This window comes from Mus caroli, chromosome 6 (assembly GCF_900094665.2).
Source record: "Mus caroli chromosome 6, CAROLI_EIJ_v1.1, whole genome shotgun sequence".
NCBI lineage: Eukaryota > Metazoa > Chordata > Mammalia > Rodentia > Muridae > Mus > Mus caroli.
In genome coordinates, this window is record NC_034575.1 from 123,182,411 (window position 1) to 123,198,424 (window position 16,014).

Below are 16,014 nucleotides of genomic sequence, written 5' to 3' on the forward strand. Positions count from 1 at the left end.
TGTGTGTGTGTGTGTGTGTGTGTGTGATGACTTTATACATACCATAGGTGTGAGAAGCCCTCAGAGGCCGGAGGGCCTTAGAACTCCTGGACTTGGAGTTACCAGTGATTATGAGCCATCTGATAAGGTGCTGGGACCCAAGTCCTCTGCAGGAGCAGTGCTTTTAGCCTCAGAGCCATTGCTTCAACTCCAGATACCTTGGCTCTTAGAGTGGAATCTAGTCATTACAACTCATAAAACTCGACCTTAGAAGTGAATGTATTAATCACGTGATTGCTTTAACAAAGCAACAACCATGGTATGGACTAATGAAAGCCAAACTTCATATATTATTATAATATATCATATGTGGGGAAAGCCCTTTGGATAATTTAACTGGGCCTCTCTAAAGTGGCTGAGAAAGTTTCTTATGATGGGAGCAATATTTCCCAGGCAGTGGTGCAAAAAGAAAGAGTAATCGGCTCTCGGAAGCTCTTTGCTGAGAGACAGACGGCAAGCTTGCTTGCTTCTTGAGTCTTTCAGCATAGCAGACAGAGATGAAAATGGAGGTTTGCTTGTCAGACTCAGGATAGATTCAAAACCAGAACTGGTAACTTGACTTCTAAGTGAACTTCAAGTCCAGAAGACCCAGGAAGTTGAGAATGGACTTAAACAAGTAGTTTATTTTTAAAAAGTGTTCCTTCCCATTAGCTGGTAAAGGGGAATATATGCACACTGTTCAAAAACAATGAGACAGTTCCTTTACACAATCCCAGAAAAAAAAAAAAAAACTTGGTAGGATTTCTTAGTGGAAACCACGCTTTTGTTGTGTGAATGAGAATTGCTTGTTGCATGCCTTTCTGATACGAGCAGTGGTCTGGAAGGGCAGTTTCTCTCTATCAAAGCCCACATTTGGAATTTTGATTCGTATCACTCAGTGACGCCTCGAGAATATGCTTTTTTTAAAATTTAATTTAATTTTTAATTTATTTTTTTACACTCCATATTCCATTCCCCCCGCCCTCCTTCACCCTCCGACTGCTCCACATCCCTCCCCTCCTCCCCACCCCATCCTGTCTCCATGTGGATGCCCCACCCTCACCCCACCTGACCTCTAAACTCTCTGGGGCCTCTAGTCTCTTGAGTGTTAGATGCATCATCTCTGAATGAACACAGACCCTGCAGTCCTCTACTGTATGTGTGTTGGGAGCCTCATATCAGCTGGTGTATGCTATCTGTTTGGTGGTCCAGTGTTTGAGAGATCTTGGGGGTACAGATTAATTGATACTGCTGGTCCTCCTATAGGATTGCCCTTCTTCTCCTCAGCTTCTTTCAGCCTTCCCTAATTCAACCAGGGGCCAGCTGCTTCTGTCTGTTGGTTGAGTGCAAATATATGTATCTGACTCAGCTGCGTGTTGGGTCTTTCAGAGGACAGTCATGATAGATCCCTTTTAGTGAGCACTCCACAGCCTCAGTAATAGTGTCAGGCCTTCGAGCCTCCCCTTGAGCTGGATCCCACTTTGGGCCTGTCTCTGGACCTTCTTTTCCTCAGCCTCCTCTCCATTTCCATCCCTGTAATTCTTTCAGACAGGAACAATTATAAGTCAGAGATGTGACTGTGGGGTGGCAACCCCATCCCTCACTTGATGTCCTGTCTTCCTGCTGGAGGTGGGCTCTATAAGTTCCCTCTCCCTACTGTCAGGCATTTCATCTAACTTCACTCCCTTTGAGTCCTAGGAGTCTCTTACCTCCCGGTCTCTGGTACATTCTGGGGTGTCCCCCCAACCTCCTCTTTCCTGAGTTTGGCTGTTTGCATTCTTTCTTCTGGCCCCAGGGCTTCAGTCCTTTTCCCTTATCCAATACCAGATCAGGTTTCCCTCTCCCCCCACCATTGCCCCCCCCCATCCACTTTCCCTCCCAGGTCCCTCCCCCCCTCCCCACTTGTGATCGCTGTCTTCTCTCTCCCAAGTGGGACTGAGGCATCCTCACTTGGGCACTTCGGCTTGTTGAGGTTTTTGAGTTCTGTGGACTATATCTTGGGTATTCTGTACATTTTTGTTTGTTTGGTTGGTTTTTTTGTGGTTTTTTTGTTTGTTTGGTTTTTGGGGGCTAATATCCACTTATTATTGAGTGCATACCATGCATGACCTCTTGGGTCTGGGTTACCTCACTCAGGATGATATTTTCTACTTCCATCCATTTGCCTGCAAAACTCAATTTTTAAAGAATGTCCTCATTCTTAATAGCTGAGTAGTATTCCATTGTGTAAATGAACCACATTTTCTGTATCCATTCTTCTGTCGTGGGACATGTAGGTTGTTTCCAGCTTCTGGCTATCACAAATAAGGCTCCTATGAACATAGTGGAACATGTTCGCCTGTGGCATGGTGGGCCATCTTTTGGGTATTTTCCCAGGATTGGTATAGCTGGGTCTTCAGGTAGATCTATTTCCGATTTTCTGAGAAACCTCCAGATTGATTTCCAGAGTGGTTGTACCAGTTTGCAATCCCACCAGCAATGGAGGAGTGTTCCCCTTTCTCCACATCCTCTCCAACATGTGTTGTCACCTGAGGTTTTGATGTTAGCCATTCTGATTGGTGTAAGATGGAATCTCAGTGTCGTTTTGATTTGTATTTCTCTGATTGCTAAGGACTTTGAACATTTCTCTAGGTGCTTCCAGCCATCCAAGATTCCTCAGTTGTGAGTTCTCGATTTAGTTCTATACCCCATTTTTTTTTTATTGCATTGTTTGGTTTTCTGGTGATTACATTAGCCCTCTATCAGATGTGGGGTTAGTGAAGATTTTTTTCCCAATCTGTAGACTGCCTATTTGTCTTATTGACTATGTCCTTTGCCTTACAGAAGCTTTCCAGTTTCATGAGGTCCCATTTATCAATTATTGATCTTAGAGCACGAGCCATTGGAGTTCTGTTTAGGAAATTTCCCCCTGTGCCAATGAGTTCAAGGTTCTTTCCCACTTTCTCTTCTATTACATTCAGTGTCTGGTTTTATGTTGAGATCCTTGATCCACTTGGACTTGAGCTTTGTACAAGATGACAAATATGAGTCTATTTTCATTATTCTACATACAAGCATCCAGTTAGACCAGCACCATTTATTGAAGATGCTTTCTTTTTCCCATTGTATATTTTTGGTGTCTTTGTCAAAGATCAAGTGACCGTATGTGTGTGGTTTTATTTCTGGGTCTTCAATTCTATTCCATTGATCAACGTGTCTGTTTCTGTACCAATACCATGCAGTTTTTATCACTATTGCTCTGTAGTAAAGCTTGAGGTCGGGGATGGTGATTCCACCAGCTGTTTTTTGTTTTTGTTTTTTGTTTGTTTGTTTGTTTGTTTTTTATTGTTAAGAATTGTTTTTGCTATTCTAGGTTTTTTTTTTTTTTTTTGCCTTTCCAGATGAATTTGAGAATTGTTCTTTCCATCTCTTTGAAGAATTGTGTTGGGATTTGGATGGGGATTTCATTGAATCTATAGATTGCCTTTGGTAGGATGGCCATATTTACTATGTTAATTCTGCTAATTCACGAGCATGGGAGATCTCTAATAACTTGAAGTTATTGTCATACGGGCCTTTCACTTATTTGGTTAGAGTTACCCCAAGATATTTTACACTATTTGTGGCTATTGTGAAGGGAATTGTTTCCCTAATTTCTTTCTCAGTCTGTTTATCCTTTGTATAGAGGAAGGCTACTGATTTATTTGAGTGAATTTTATATCCAGCCACTTTGCTGGAGTTGTTTATCAGCTGAGAAGCTCTCTGGTAGATTTTTTTGAGGTTGCTTATGTATACTATCATATCATCTGCAAATAGAGATACCTTTATTTCTTCTTTACCAATTTGTATCCCCTTGATCTCTTTTTGTTGTCTATTGTTCTAGCTAACACTTCGAGTAATATGATGAGTAGATATGGGGAGAGTGGGCATCCTTGTCTTGTCCCTGATTTCAGTAGGATTGCTTCAAGTATATTTCCATTTAATTTGCTATTGGCTGTTGGTTTGCAGTAAATGTCTTTTTATTATGTTTAGGTATGGGCCTTGAATTCCTGTTCTCTCCAATACTTTTAACATGAAGAGGTGTTGTATTTTGTCAAATGCTTTTTCTGCATCTAAGGAGAGGATCATGTGTTTTTTTCTTTGAGTTTGTTTATATAGTGGATTACATTAATGTATTCTCATATATTAAACCAACCTTGCATCCTTGGGATGCGGCCTACTTGGTCATGGTGAATGATGGTTTTGATGTGTTCTTGGATTCAGTTTGCAAGAATTTTATTGAGTATTTTTGCATCGATATTCATAAGTGTGATTGGTCTGAAGTTTTCTTTTTTGGTTGGGTCCTTGTGTGGTTTAGGTATAAGAGTAATTGTAGCTTCATAGAAAGAGTTAGGTAGTGTTTATTCTGTTTCTAGTTTATGGAATAGTCTGAGGAAAATTGGTGTCAGGACTTCTTTGAAGGTCTGGTAGAAATCTGCACTAAATGCATCTGGCTGTGGGCTGTTGTTGTTGTTGTTGTGAGGTTTCTAATGATTTCTCCCATTTCCTTGTGTCATATGGGCTTGTTTAGATAGTGTACCTGCTCTTGATTTAACTTTGGATTGTGGCATCTGTCTAGAAAACTATCCATTTCATCTAGATTTTCCAGTTTTGTTGAGTATAGAGTTTTATAGTAGGATCTGATGATTTTTTGAATTCCCTCTGTTTCTGTTGTCCTCTCCCTTTTCTTTTCTAACTTTATTAATTTGGATACTGGCTCTCAGCCCTTTAGTTAGTTTGGCTAGGGGTTTATCTATCTTGTTGATTCTTTCAAAGAACCAGCTTTTGGTTTTGCTGATTCTTTGTATTGTGTTTTTGTTTGTTTGTTTCTATTTGGTTGATTTCTGCCCTGAGTTTGACTGTTCCCTGCCTTCTACTCCTCTTGGGTGAGTTTGCTTCCTTTTGTTCTAGAGCTCTCAGGTGTGCTGTTAAGTTGTTAGTGTAAGATCTCTCCAGTTTCTTTACCAGGGCATTTAGTGCTATGAACTTTTAGCACTGCTTTCATTGTGTCCCAATAATTTGGGTATGATGTGTCAACATTTTCATTAAATTCCAGGAAGTCTTTAATTTCTTTCTTTATTTCTTCCCTGGCCAAGTTATCATTGAGTAAAGAGCTGTTCAGTTTCCAAATGTATGTGGGCTTTCTGTAGGTTTTTTTTTTTTTTTTTTTGGTTTTTTTTCAAGACAGGGTTTCTCTGAGTAGCCCTGGCTGTCCTGGAACTCACTTTGTAGACCAGGTTGGCCTCGAACTCAGAAATCCACCTGCCTCTGCCTCCCGAGTGCTGGGATTAAAGGTGTGCGCCACCACGCCCGACCTTTCTGTAGGTTTTGCTGTTATTGAAGAACAGCCTTAGGCCAGGGTGATCTGACAGGATGCATAGTATTATTTCAATCTTCTTGTATCTGTTGAGGGTTGTTTTGTGACCAATTATATGGTGGATTTTGGAGAAGGTACCAAGAGGTGCTGAGAAGGTGTATTCTTTTGTTTTTGGGTGAAATGTTCAGTAGATATCTGTTAAATTCATTTGGTTCATAACCTTTCTTAGTTTCACGGTGTCTTTGTTTAGTTTCTGTTTCAATGACCTGTCCATTGGTGAGAGTGGGGTATTGAAATCTCCCACTCTAAAGAATGAGATTTATCTGTCAGTTGTTCAGGTATGATTAGCTGGGAGAGGTCTGATTCGAAAAATCTTGAGAATTGTATTTGACTTCACATAGTATGGTAGCCATTTCATGGCACCTTTAGCTCAGTCCACTGGTTCTGGTCACACCAGGGTTGATGAGAGCTGGGCTGTTTGGTCCCTATCAAAGAATATAATCCAAGAGGTAGCCAGCAAAGTCTAGTTAAGTAAAGATGTTTTGCTGTGGAGAAGGGTCTGGAAGCTTTGCTAAAGTGTGAGGAATAGCTAGGGGAATAGTGTGTATTTCCTGGAGAACAAAGTTGAGGGGGTTGTTCACAGTTTTGGGGGTGGGGGATATCTATGTAGTTGTCTGTACAACAAAGCGGTGGGTTCTAGTGCAGTGTTGGGAGGTGTGTACTTTGTTGGAGTTCCAGCTGATCACAGGGTGTTCCAGCCACACATCCTTGGCACTGGAATGGATTGAAGCTGCTGCCTGCCCAGTTATGGTTATATTACAGAAGTATTCTAATGGATTGAGGCTGCTGCCTGCCCATCCATGGTTATATTACGGAAGTGCTCTGTGCCCCAGGCTTCCTATAGAACCCTGCTCTTTAAGGTTATAAAAATCACTTACTGGTATATTCTGAGTGTGCTTTTGTGTTTACATGTATTATGTTTTTTTAAGGAAAGGCTCAGCACAGCTCAGGTAAGCTACCAGAGAAGTCAGAGAGTGCACTATTGTAAATATCTTTTTGGTGAAGTATTTCAAAACCCCAAATGCCACAGGCAGCTTGCACACCCCTGCATGCCCATCATCAGATTTGACATCTCAGCCCATCACCTGTCGTCTTCATCCCGCATCTGTCAGGCAAAGGCAACAGGTTTCCTCCATCCCATCCCATTCTTGTTTCCTTGCAAACAGAGGTGCTTTCTTGCCTGCAGAATGTATGTTTTTATTTCCGGGGTGGGCATGTAGATCTGTATAATTAATGAACTGTGTTATTTTGCAAAATACTTTGACTTTTCCCACATTCTACTTAGGCTTATTATCTTTTGTATTTACGGTGCACATGAACATAGTTTATTTTAACTTTTGTTTCTGTGAGTCAAGGTCTCGCTATGTAGCTATGGCTTGCCTGGAACGTACTACATAGACCGGGCTGGCCTCAAATTCACAAAGATTTTCAAGCTTCTATCTCCCAAGTTCTGGAATTAAAACAACTTCCTGCATACCTGGCTCCTACTGTTTCTATGTAAATAGATAAAGCGTGCATCCTTCTATGGAAGGCTTTTAGGCTTTTGGCTTTATCTTTTCTGAGATTGCTATGGCCAGTCGTCCATCTCTGTGCACTGGAGATGCGCTTGCAGAGAACAATGCTGAACTAGAGCTTGATGCTTTGTAGGGTTCTGAATCCAGTCAGCTGCTCAGACTCGGGGATGAGAAGGATAAGATGGAGTTCCAGCTCTGAGAAAGAATTCTCCATCTAAGACCTAGGAGCTCTGGGTTATTCGCCTATAGCCTCGTTTTCAGACATCTGAAGTGCCTAGCTACTTTAGGCCATCAATTCCCTTCCTCCCTCCTCCCCCTCCCTCCCTCCCTCCGTCCCCCCCTCCCTCTCTTCCTCCCCTTTCCTCTTTTCATCTTCGTTCCACAGTGCCGAGGAATGGCCCCAGGCTTTTCCCACATGCCAGAGAGTCATTCTACCACTGAGCTCCATACCCACTCTTCTTTAAATACAAGTTTCAGCCTTCAATCACAATGCTAGCTATACATTTTTAAAAACTCATGCAACCTAGACTAACTTCAAAATCATTTTTTAAAAGCAAAAGATAGCTTTGAATTCTTGGTCCTCCAGTCTCTGTATCTTGGACCTTTGGATTGCAGGCATTACGTACCATACCTAGCTCATAGCTATCATATTTGGTGAGATGGTTTTTATGTATCCAAGAGCATTTGAAATAGTTTCTCTGCTAGAATTCCTCTGTCCACTCATTTATATGATTTATATTTTTGTCTCTTCCTTTCTATTGCTCTTTGCCTTTAACATTTTACATAAATAAATATTGCTCACTGGTATATTTTCTGTGCTTTTGTATCTGGATGTTTTATGATTTTAGGAAAAAGGCTCAGCTCAAGAAAAAGAGAGGTGTCCCTCAGATCAATGAGCAAATGCTATTTCATGGCACCAGCAGTGAATTTGTGGAAGCAATTTGCATTCACAACTTTGACTGGAGAATCAATGGTGTGCACGGGGCTGTCTTTGGAAAAGGTAATATCCGAGTCTCAGTCCAGGTTCAGTCAGAGGGGAGAGTTCCCTCTCTGGAGAAAATTGGTTGCTTTACGATTCAGAGTTTCCAGTAATGAAGCTAAAAGTTACCAGACTAAGGGTTCTAGACAAACAACAGCATTTCTGAGCCACAGAAAAGCACTTGCTGCACATACACGGTGGGCGAGAGAGGTGCACATCTGCCATATTCAATAGCTCTAGTCATCCAGGTGGGGTGCCACGTGTTAGAGAAGCCTTACAGTATCTGTAGTGCTGAGTCAGCCCTTCCCGTGGATGAGCCTACAACTGAGCTACTCTACAGTAAATGCATAGAGTGATAGAAACACATTAATTACACTCTAGCATAGCTGCTAGCAGTTTTGATAGTTTTTTTTTCGGTTGGCTTTGCTTGTTAGAAGACGATAGGTAAGAGGAATGGGCGGGAATACCAGTGTGCACGGGGAGTGGGTGAAGCTCCCTCTTCTTTCTAGCACAGTGCAAATCTCAGTTCTCTGCATTGTGGCCATGACTGAAGCAGATAGGGGAAGGGTGAGAAGGGCAAGGGACAGGCATTTGCTCCCCCAGCCTGTCCTTTGTGCCTTATCTTCAGTGAAAGAGCTGACTGCCACATAGGATTAGGGTTTGAAACAGTGAGTTAATTTAAGAGTAAGTTCTGAAAAGCTGCTCACTTAAGCTGGTCTGACACCAGTTCCATCAATATTGAGTGGTTATGAGGCTGTGCAATTTATGTCCAGGTTTTGTTTTTTTTTTTTGTTTTTTTGTTTTTCTTAGAATGAAGTGCTTGCTTGACCCTGTCAGTCACTCTCAGAGTGGTGGCTGCTTTCTTGTGTGTCTGTGACAATGACTGACAATGTTCTTGATTGCTCGGGCAGGAATCCATGTGCCTGCCAGCTTTCTGTTATATAACAAAACACCCGAGGCAGCATAGGAGAGCTTTACTTTGACAAACAGTTGAGAAGTTTTAGCCCATGCTGCACTGGCTCTGTGGAGCCTGTCTTGAAGCAGACCATCACAGCAGGGAGTGTGTGGTATAAGGTGAACGAGCCATGCCTCCTGGCAGCTGGACCATGAAAAGACTGTGTAGAAGGCCTGTAATCTGTATTCCCCCTTTAAGAGCATATCCTCTTTTGGCTCCATCTTTTAAAGTCCCCACACCTCCCTTAAGCACCATGATCCCAGAAAACCAACCCTTTTAACCCGTGGGTCCCAGGGAGACTGAAGATCCGAACCACAGCAGTAGCTTTATACGGTCTCGGAAGTTCACTCTTCAGTTGACTCCCGGTTCTAGAATTACTTCTGGATTGCCCCATGTCGTAGCCAGTGGCTTCTTGGGTAGAGAGGCATTGTACAGAACTTAGCTGGGTGATGGGTGAGGGGTGTGGAGAGGGGCTGAGGAAGGACACAGCTCAGGCAGAGGGCTGCCAGGTGACATTCTCACCGCCACGCTTCTCACCAGGGAGTGGTTTTCTGTCTTATTTACTAGATTTCCTAGCAAGGTCTCTTCTGGAAACACAAGTGTGGCACCTTGTTTCTCATGGGGCACAGGAGGGCACTGGTGAGGCCTGGTACACCCACAGCTGCCTCCATGGGGTGGTGGTGGGGAGATTATGTCCTCTTCTTCAGTTTGCAGAGGAGGAAGTCCCACATCTGCCCCTGTGGTGTGACTCATGTTTGTCAGAATGCTGTTCCCCTAACAGAATGTTGCCTCCCCGAGTTTCATGTTTTCCCCCAAAGTAACCTTGGCCCTTTCTGTTGAAGGAACCTATTTCGCTAGAGATGCTGCGTACTCCAGTCGTTTCTGCAAAGATGACATCAAGCACGGGAACACATTCCAGATTCATGGGGTCAGCTTGCAGCAGCGACATCTGTTCAGAACCTATAAATCCATGTTTCTTGCTCGAGTGCTAATTGGTGATTACATAAATGGAGACTCGAAATACATGAGACCTCCTTCCAAAGACGGGAGCTATGTGAATTTGTATGACAGCTGTGTGGATGACACCTGGAACCCAAAGATCTTTGTGGTTTTTGATGCCAACCAGATCTACCCTGAGTACCTGATAGACTTCCACTGACCCTGCCTCCCAGGCTCAGCGGTCAGAGCGTTGCTCTCTCATTACAGGAGGATTTGGTCCTCTGTCTCCCAGCCACTAATATAAATATTGGATTCTTTTGAAATAGATACAGAAAAGAAAGCGGCCTCAGTCTATAAAGAAGTACTGGCTGTCAGGTTGGTTATATGTTGTTCTGTTTCTGTCTGTTCCGGTTTTGTTAAAGACCGATGCTGTTGCCATCTTAACATACAGGAGAAAGAGCTCTTCTCAGAACAGAATAGGTTGAGTCTCATTACCATGATCAGACAGCCTTCAGAGTGCACATGCATGTGACCAGGTCAAATGATTTTAGTTTTTGTACCCTATTAGGAGAAGTGGACCTTTATAAATTGAATTTTGGCATTATTATCCATCAATGAGCATGTGACTTTGTTGGTCTTCTGAAGAGGGAATTAAAAATCCCGAAACAGCCCCTGGTGCTCAGCGAAGTAAGAAACAAGGACATTGTCTGCTGTGCTGGTAGGTAAGCCAGCAGAAGAGAGACAGGGCAGAGCCTGCTTCCCACTGCTGGAGGAAGGTGGTCTGTAGCCCCAGAGCAGTGCACACTATTCTCACCCATCTCTCACAGTTGAGCTGAGCACTGCTGCTAAGGGTCACTAGCTCACAGTTCAGCTTCCAGCAGTCTGTCGTCCCTGCCCCAGCTTATTTATTTCCTTTGTTTTCCAAGCCCTGCAGTGATCACTTCTCAGAGGCTTTATCGGTCCTCCCACAACCCCTGAGACACCATAGTTCCATGGTGATTCCTAAGAACCACACGTGTTAATAGTTGGTGTCATTCTCTTTTTGAATGATTGTGAAGAACATGAGATGCTGGGAAGAAGTCGGATTTCTTCTTTAGAGTAGTGATTGACAACTTCCAACCCCCGAGCAGCTATGTACAACTGAGAGTTGTGCTCGTGGCTTTGTGTACCTGTCTGCTTGCCTGCTGTTCTGTCCCGAAGAGGAAGTGATCTGTACCAGCTAACTGCCCAGTGGTTTTTCTAGCAGAGATGAGATAGCACTCAGGCACGATGCTAAGTGTTCAAGTGTCAGGCAGGGAGCTGCCTGTATGATTGTCTCCCCCCCAGCGCTGCTTTTCCCATGATTCCTTGTGGGGAAGGTCATTCCTCCAGTCACATCACCCAGAACCTTTTCCTAACTCTTAATACTGAATCTTGTCTCTGCTATCCCCATCCAGCTTTGGGTGCGAGGACATGAGCACAGGTTAGCTTCTGGTGCCTGTATTGTTCTCTTCGGTCACTCAAATTGGGAAGCATCTAGAAAGAATATGTGTGTGAAACAGGATTATGGATAGTGGCTTTTGTAAGGATAGCAATTCATTCAGCTTTGTAAACCATCAGATTCTCCTTTATGGCCCAGAATGTGTTATCACACAGTGGGAAGTACAAGAGTGGCTCTCGGGAAAGCGTATGCACAGTGCTTTGGCACACTGTGGCAGGAATGATTCCCTGACTCAAATGTGGAGGTCCACCATTGGTTTAAGAAAGGCTAGAAAGGACACATTTCAAAGCCAACAGTGGTCCCTGCAGCAGTGCCTGAAGGCAGAGCGGCTAGGTTGTCTGGCCGCTTTCAAGAATCAGTGTTAGAGGCATTGGGAGTTTAGGCTGAACAGTCTCTCTTCTAGTTCTTTTCTCCTGGTTTTGTTTTTGTTTGTTTGTGTGTGTGTACGTGTTTGTTTGTTTTTCCAGACAGGGTTTCTCTGTGTAGCCCTGGCTGTCTCTCTGTAGACCGAACTGGCATGCAATGTGTTAAAGTCCCTCTTACATGGCTGTCTGCCCGCCCTCCTCTGCCCCCCCCGACCCCCCTTAGTTCCATGCACACTTCTCTCAATACTTGAATGGAATGACTGTTGTAGTTGAGGTTGTTTCCTTCTAGACTTGTGTGTCTGTGTCAAGGTGACTGAGAACGCAGGCAGTGCGTGCATTCACTCTCCCGTGCTGGCTTGCATGAGGGAGGGGGGTGTGTGTGTCAGAGAGGCCACCATAAGGAAGCATTGTGCCGCTGTTGTTGAAACAGACTGCCAACCCCCTCCACAAGGAACAAGTGATCTCCGTACGTGTTTTAAAATACAATAACGTAAACGTCACTCGTGTTAACGTTGTACTGTTTTGTCTGTTCCATGTATAGAAGAACATCGCTCCCTCTGCTCATCCCACGGAGTGGGAGGGAGAGCAAAGGGAGCTCATGCCGAGTGGCGAGCTGTGCCACAGGCTGGCTGAATAAACTCCATTGAGTACAAACTTGTCTTTTCTCTGCGGGGAGTCTAGCCTTTGGGTAAAAATAAATGTGTTTATGGGAAAATGTTTTCCTGAATCTTTTATCTCCCACCAGGAATGTTTGAGATTAGTGGATTATTTCATTTCTAGACTGGTGGTGGAGGTGGTGATGGTGAATTCTGATATTCAATGTCTGAGTGTATTGTTTCTACAATTGTTGATTAAAGTTTTCTGTATCAGGTCTTGGCTGCCTGTGTGTGCTATGTGTGTGCTTCTGGTTTCTGGGTCTTGGTTTCAACCTGAATTTTCCTCTCAAACTTCTTAGACTCTCAGGGAGTTCTCAGTAGACGTTGCTCTGGGGGCACTTCTTGGTCTTAGTTTTGGTCGTTGTGAGCAATAGCTGATCAAGAAACCTGGGGATGAAGATATGTCCTCTGCTCTGTCAGGAATTATGACTAGATCCAGGCCTGGTGGATACATTGCCCTTCCCTTAAAGGTTCCTGGCTCAGAGGATCAGTTGTAGGGGAATGCCAGCCACTCCCACTCGCTGGCACTCCCAGCAGTCTAAGATCAGCTTTGCTAAACAGAGCAAAGGGCAGCATGATAGACCTCGCCTGTGACCATGACAGACATCCCTAAGAGCGTGTCTCTGTCTGTCTGAATGTTCAATGGTAGTAAGCTTCACGTGATAAAATTACGTTGAGTTTTGGTTGGTGGTAGTTAAGTGTACCATCTTCATGGGTGTTTCTGACTCAGTGGGTCTGAAGGGACCCTCTGAGATCAACTGAGAAGTGATCTTATTCTGTCCCTGGTGGTGTGCCTCTCTTCACATTTCCTTCTCTCCTCGGAGAAAGCGGATCTTGCTTATTCATCTTTATTTCGTTTTTTTTTTGTTTGTTTGTTTTTGTTTTTGTTTTGTTTTGTTTTGTTTTGTTTTTGAGACAGGGTTTCTCTGTATAGTCCTGGCTGTCCTGGAACTCACTCATCTTTATTTCGTTTCTTTCTTTCTTTCTTTTTCTTTTTTTTGTTTTTTGAGATAATGTCTCTGAGATAATCTATGCAGGCCTCAAACTTTGTATACAGCCCAGGCTAGTTAGCTAACTCGCAGGTCGTCAGATTACAGTATATGCCACCTTGCCCAATCTGCTTTTTATTAATATTAAAAATACTTTTGGGAGCCTGGAGAGATGGCTCCGTGGTTAAGAATCCCTACGAGTCTTCCAGAGGACCTGAGTTTGGGTCCTCACACCAACTCTGAGTGGCTCACAGCCATCGTAGCTCCAGCTCCAAGAGCAGTTGGTACCCATGGGCATCTGTACTTCTGTATTCATAACCCCCCCACACACCCACACACACACATGTGAGCACATGCATGCACACACACAATAAAAATAAAAACAAATCAAATATTTTGGGGAACTGCAGAGATGGTTCAGTTGATAAGGTACTCACTGCACAACCAGGAAGACCTGAATTTAGACTCCTGGGACCTACATGAAAAGCCAGGCATGGTGGTCCATGCCTGTGGTCCCAGTACTGAGCAAGCAGAGGCAGGAGGATCCCTGGGATTTGCTGGTTCTATAAACTGAGAACATGGCCACTCCGTGGTATGGTTAAGGGGAAGGCTTTTACTGTAGGTCTGAGAGAGAACAGCCAGAGGCATCTGGAAGAGTCCAGAGCAGAGAGAGAAAGCAGTGGACTGAACTTGGCCGTGAGAGCAGAGCAGAGCAGAGCAGAGCAGAGAGCTGGAGATGCAGGACTGGGGGAAACTGAGAGATGAAGACAGTGCAGGCAAAAGAGGAAGCTTAGCCAGATTAGCAGGGTTAGAAGGAGAATGAGGAGATGTGGGGAGAGAGGCTCCAGAGCTGGAGGATTCCAGGGTAGGGGAGGAGGTGAGAAGGGCCAGAGTGCCAGCATGGCTCTGAAATGGGTAATGGGTACTTGCAATGCTGGAGGTCAGCTGTGATTTTGTATGCTAATAGGCACCGCAGGTAGCTATTTGTCCCTTTTGCCCAGGAAGGGGACATGGCTCCTTTTGATAGAGGGAAACCAGCTTCACAAGTTTCCTGAGGAATGCTGGCTTTTGTCTTAACTACCAGAATTGGGGAAATTGAGTTTCCTTTGGACCTGACACTGGGCAGCTGCTTTGGCTGAGTCAGTGAGCACTACATTCAATAAGAGACCCTGTCTTAAACAGTAAAGTGGAGAGCGATGGAGGAAAACACCATGAAGTGTGCCTCTGGCCGGCCTCCAGCTGTATGCATGTGTGTGCATGCACACCTTAACATGCACACACACACACACACACACACACACACACACAAATACTTTGCTTAATACAGTGGTGACTTCTTAGTGAAATTATACTTTTAGCTAGAGAAAACTTGAAAGGTCATGAAAGATAGAAAAGAAAGCAAAACATTCTTTGAGTGTTGACCAGGTGTCAACCACCATGTCTGACCAAAATAGTTTTTGTGGGTACTTCAGCAAACTAGTAGTGTGTGTGTGTGTGTGTCAGAGAGAGAGAGAGAGAGAGAGAGAGAGAGAGAGAGAGAGAGAGACAGACAGAGACAGAGAGAGAGAGACAGACAGAGACAGACAAGGAAAGACAGAGATGGAGAGACAGAGACAGACACACACATACACACACAGAGAGAGAGAGAGAGAGAGAGAGAGAGAGAGAGAGAGAGATTTTTACTTATGTGCCTGTGTTGAATATATGCCACATGTATTCAGGTGCCCTTGGGGCCAGACGAGGGCATTAGACTCCTTTGGGGTTTCAGGAGTAATGAGCCACCTGATGTGGGGTCTGGGAACTGAACTCAGGTCAGCTTTATTGTGAGTAGTAGAGGCAGCTAGGATCTCACAGGTCGTCTTTTATCTTTACTTTTTCGTAACGTAGTTTGTTTCCCTTCTCTCCCAACCTGCTGGAAGGTCTCAGAGCTCCGGGGACTCTAAGTGGGTCTCTCCCTCTGCCCTGCCTTTTCCTTACTGACCTGTGCTTGCTCCACCAGGTAGGAAGTGCCTAAGGGTTTCCTAACACCGAACAGCAGCCTCTCCCTGTGACTGATCTAAGTCTCCTGCTGTAAGGTTGCACAATCCTTTCTCTCTGCTTTAATTGTCTGGCTCTCGCTCTTCATCACCGCAGGCGATAAGGACTTGGCTTTCAGTTAGCTCTTGCTGTGCGGTGTGTAACTTGGAATTTAGCATTGGTCTTGCTCCTTTTCAAGTGGCTTCTCGTGAGAGCAGAACACAGGTTGTACGCCAAAGACATTAGTATTTCCTGCAGCTTCCGAGGTCTGCCGTGCCCTCTGTGATCCATGAGACAGCAGGCTGCTTCTTGCCTGGTTTATGCTGACTTCACTGTGGCGGTGTAACTGAAGAGAGTCCCAATCCAGAATTGAGTTCAAGCTGCTTTGCAGTGTTAATTATATATCCAGATGGCACGCCTTGTATTTTTCCATCTCTTTTTAGAAATACCTTTTCCTGTGGGTCTTATTATGCCGTATTGTCTCTTAAATACCAGGGAAGCCACAAACATAATAAGCCTGTACTTGATTAAGAGTTGGCAGCAAAGCCGTTTCCTCCACTTAGATCAGGTACCATTTGGGAAGCCAGCTGATCTGAATTTTATTTCTGGCTTTACTGTTTGACTCAGTGTGACCTTGGGGAACTCACCAGAGGGCCAAGGTGAATTTAATGAAAAATCCAACAGGAAAAGGCTAAGGATCTGTGCCCA

General features: G+C 44.2%; 1 protein-coding gene across 12 annotated transcripts in view; it reads left to right on the top strand.

Moving 5' to 3' along the window:
• Positions 1-12,516, top strand: part of Parp11 (poly(ADP-ribose) polymerase family member 11) — a 52,554-nt gene extending 40,038 nt beyond the window's left edge. For all 12 annotated transcript variants that reach the window (XM_029478421.1, XM_029478424.1, XM_021164586.2 and 9 more), the window contains 2 exons: positions 7,776-7,927; positions 9,704-12,516. In XM_029478421.1, the coding sequence (XP_029334281.1) occupies positions 7,776-7,927; positions 9,704-10,020 (469 nt within the window). In that variant the 3' untranslated portion in view covers positions 10,021-12,516. The remainder of the gene's footprint in view (positions 1-7,775; positions 7,928-9,703) is intronic.
• Positions 12,517-16,014: the final 3,498 nt, after the last annotated feature.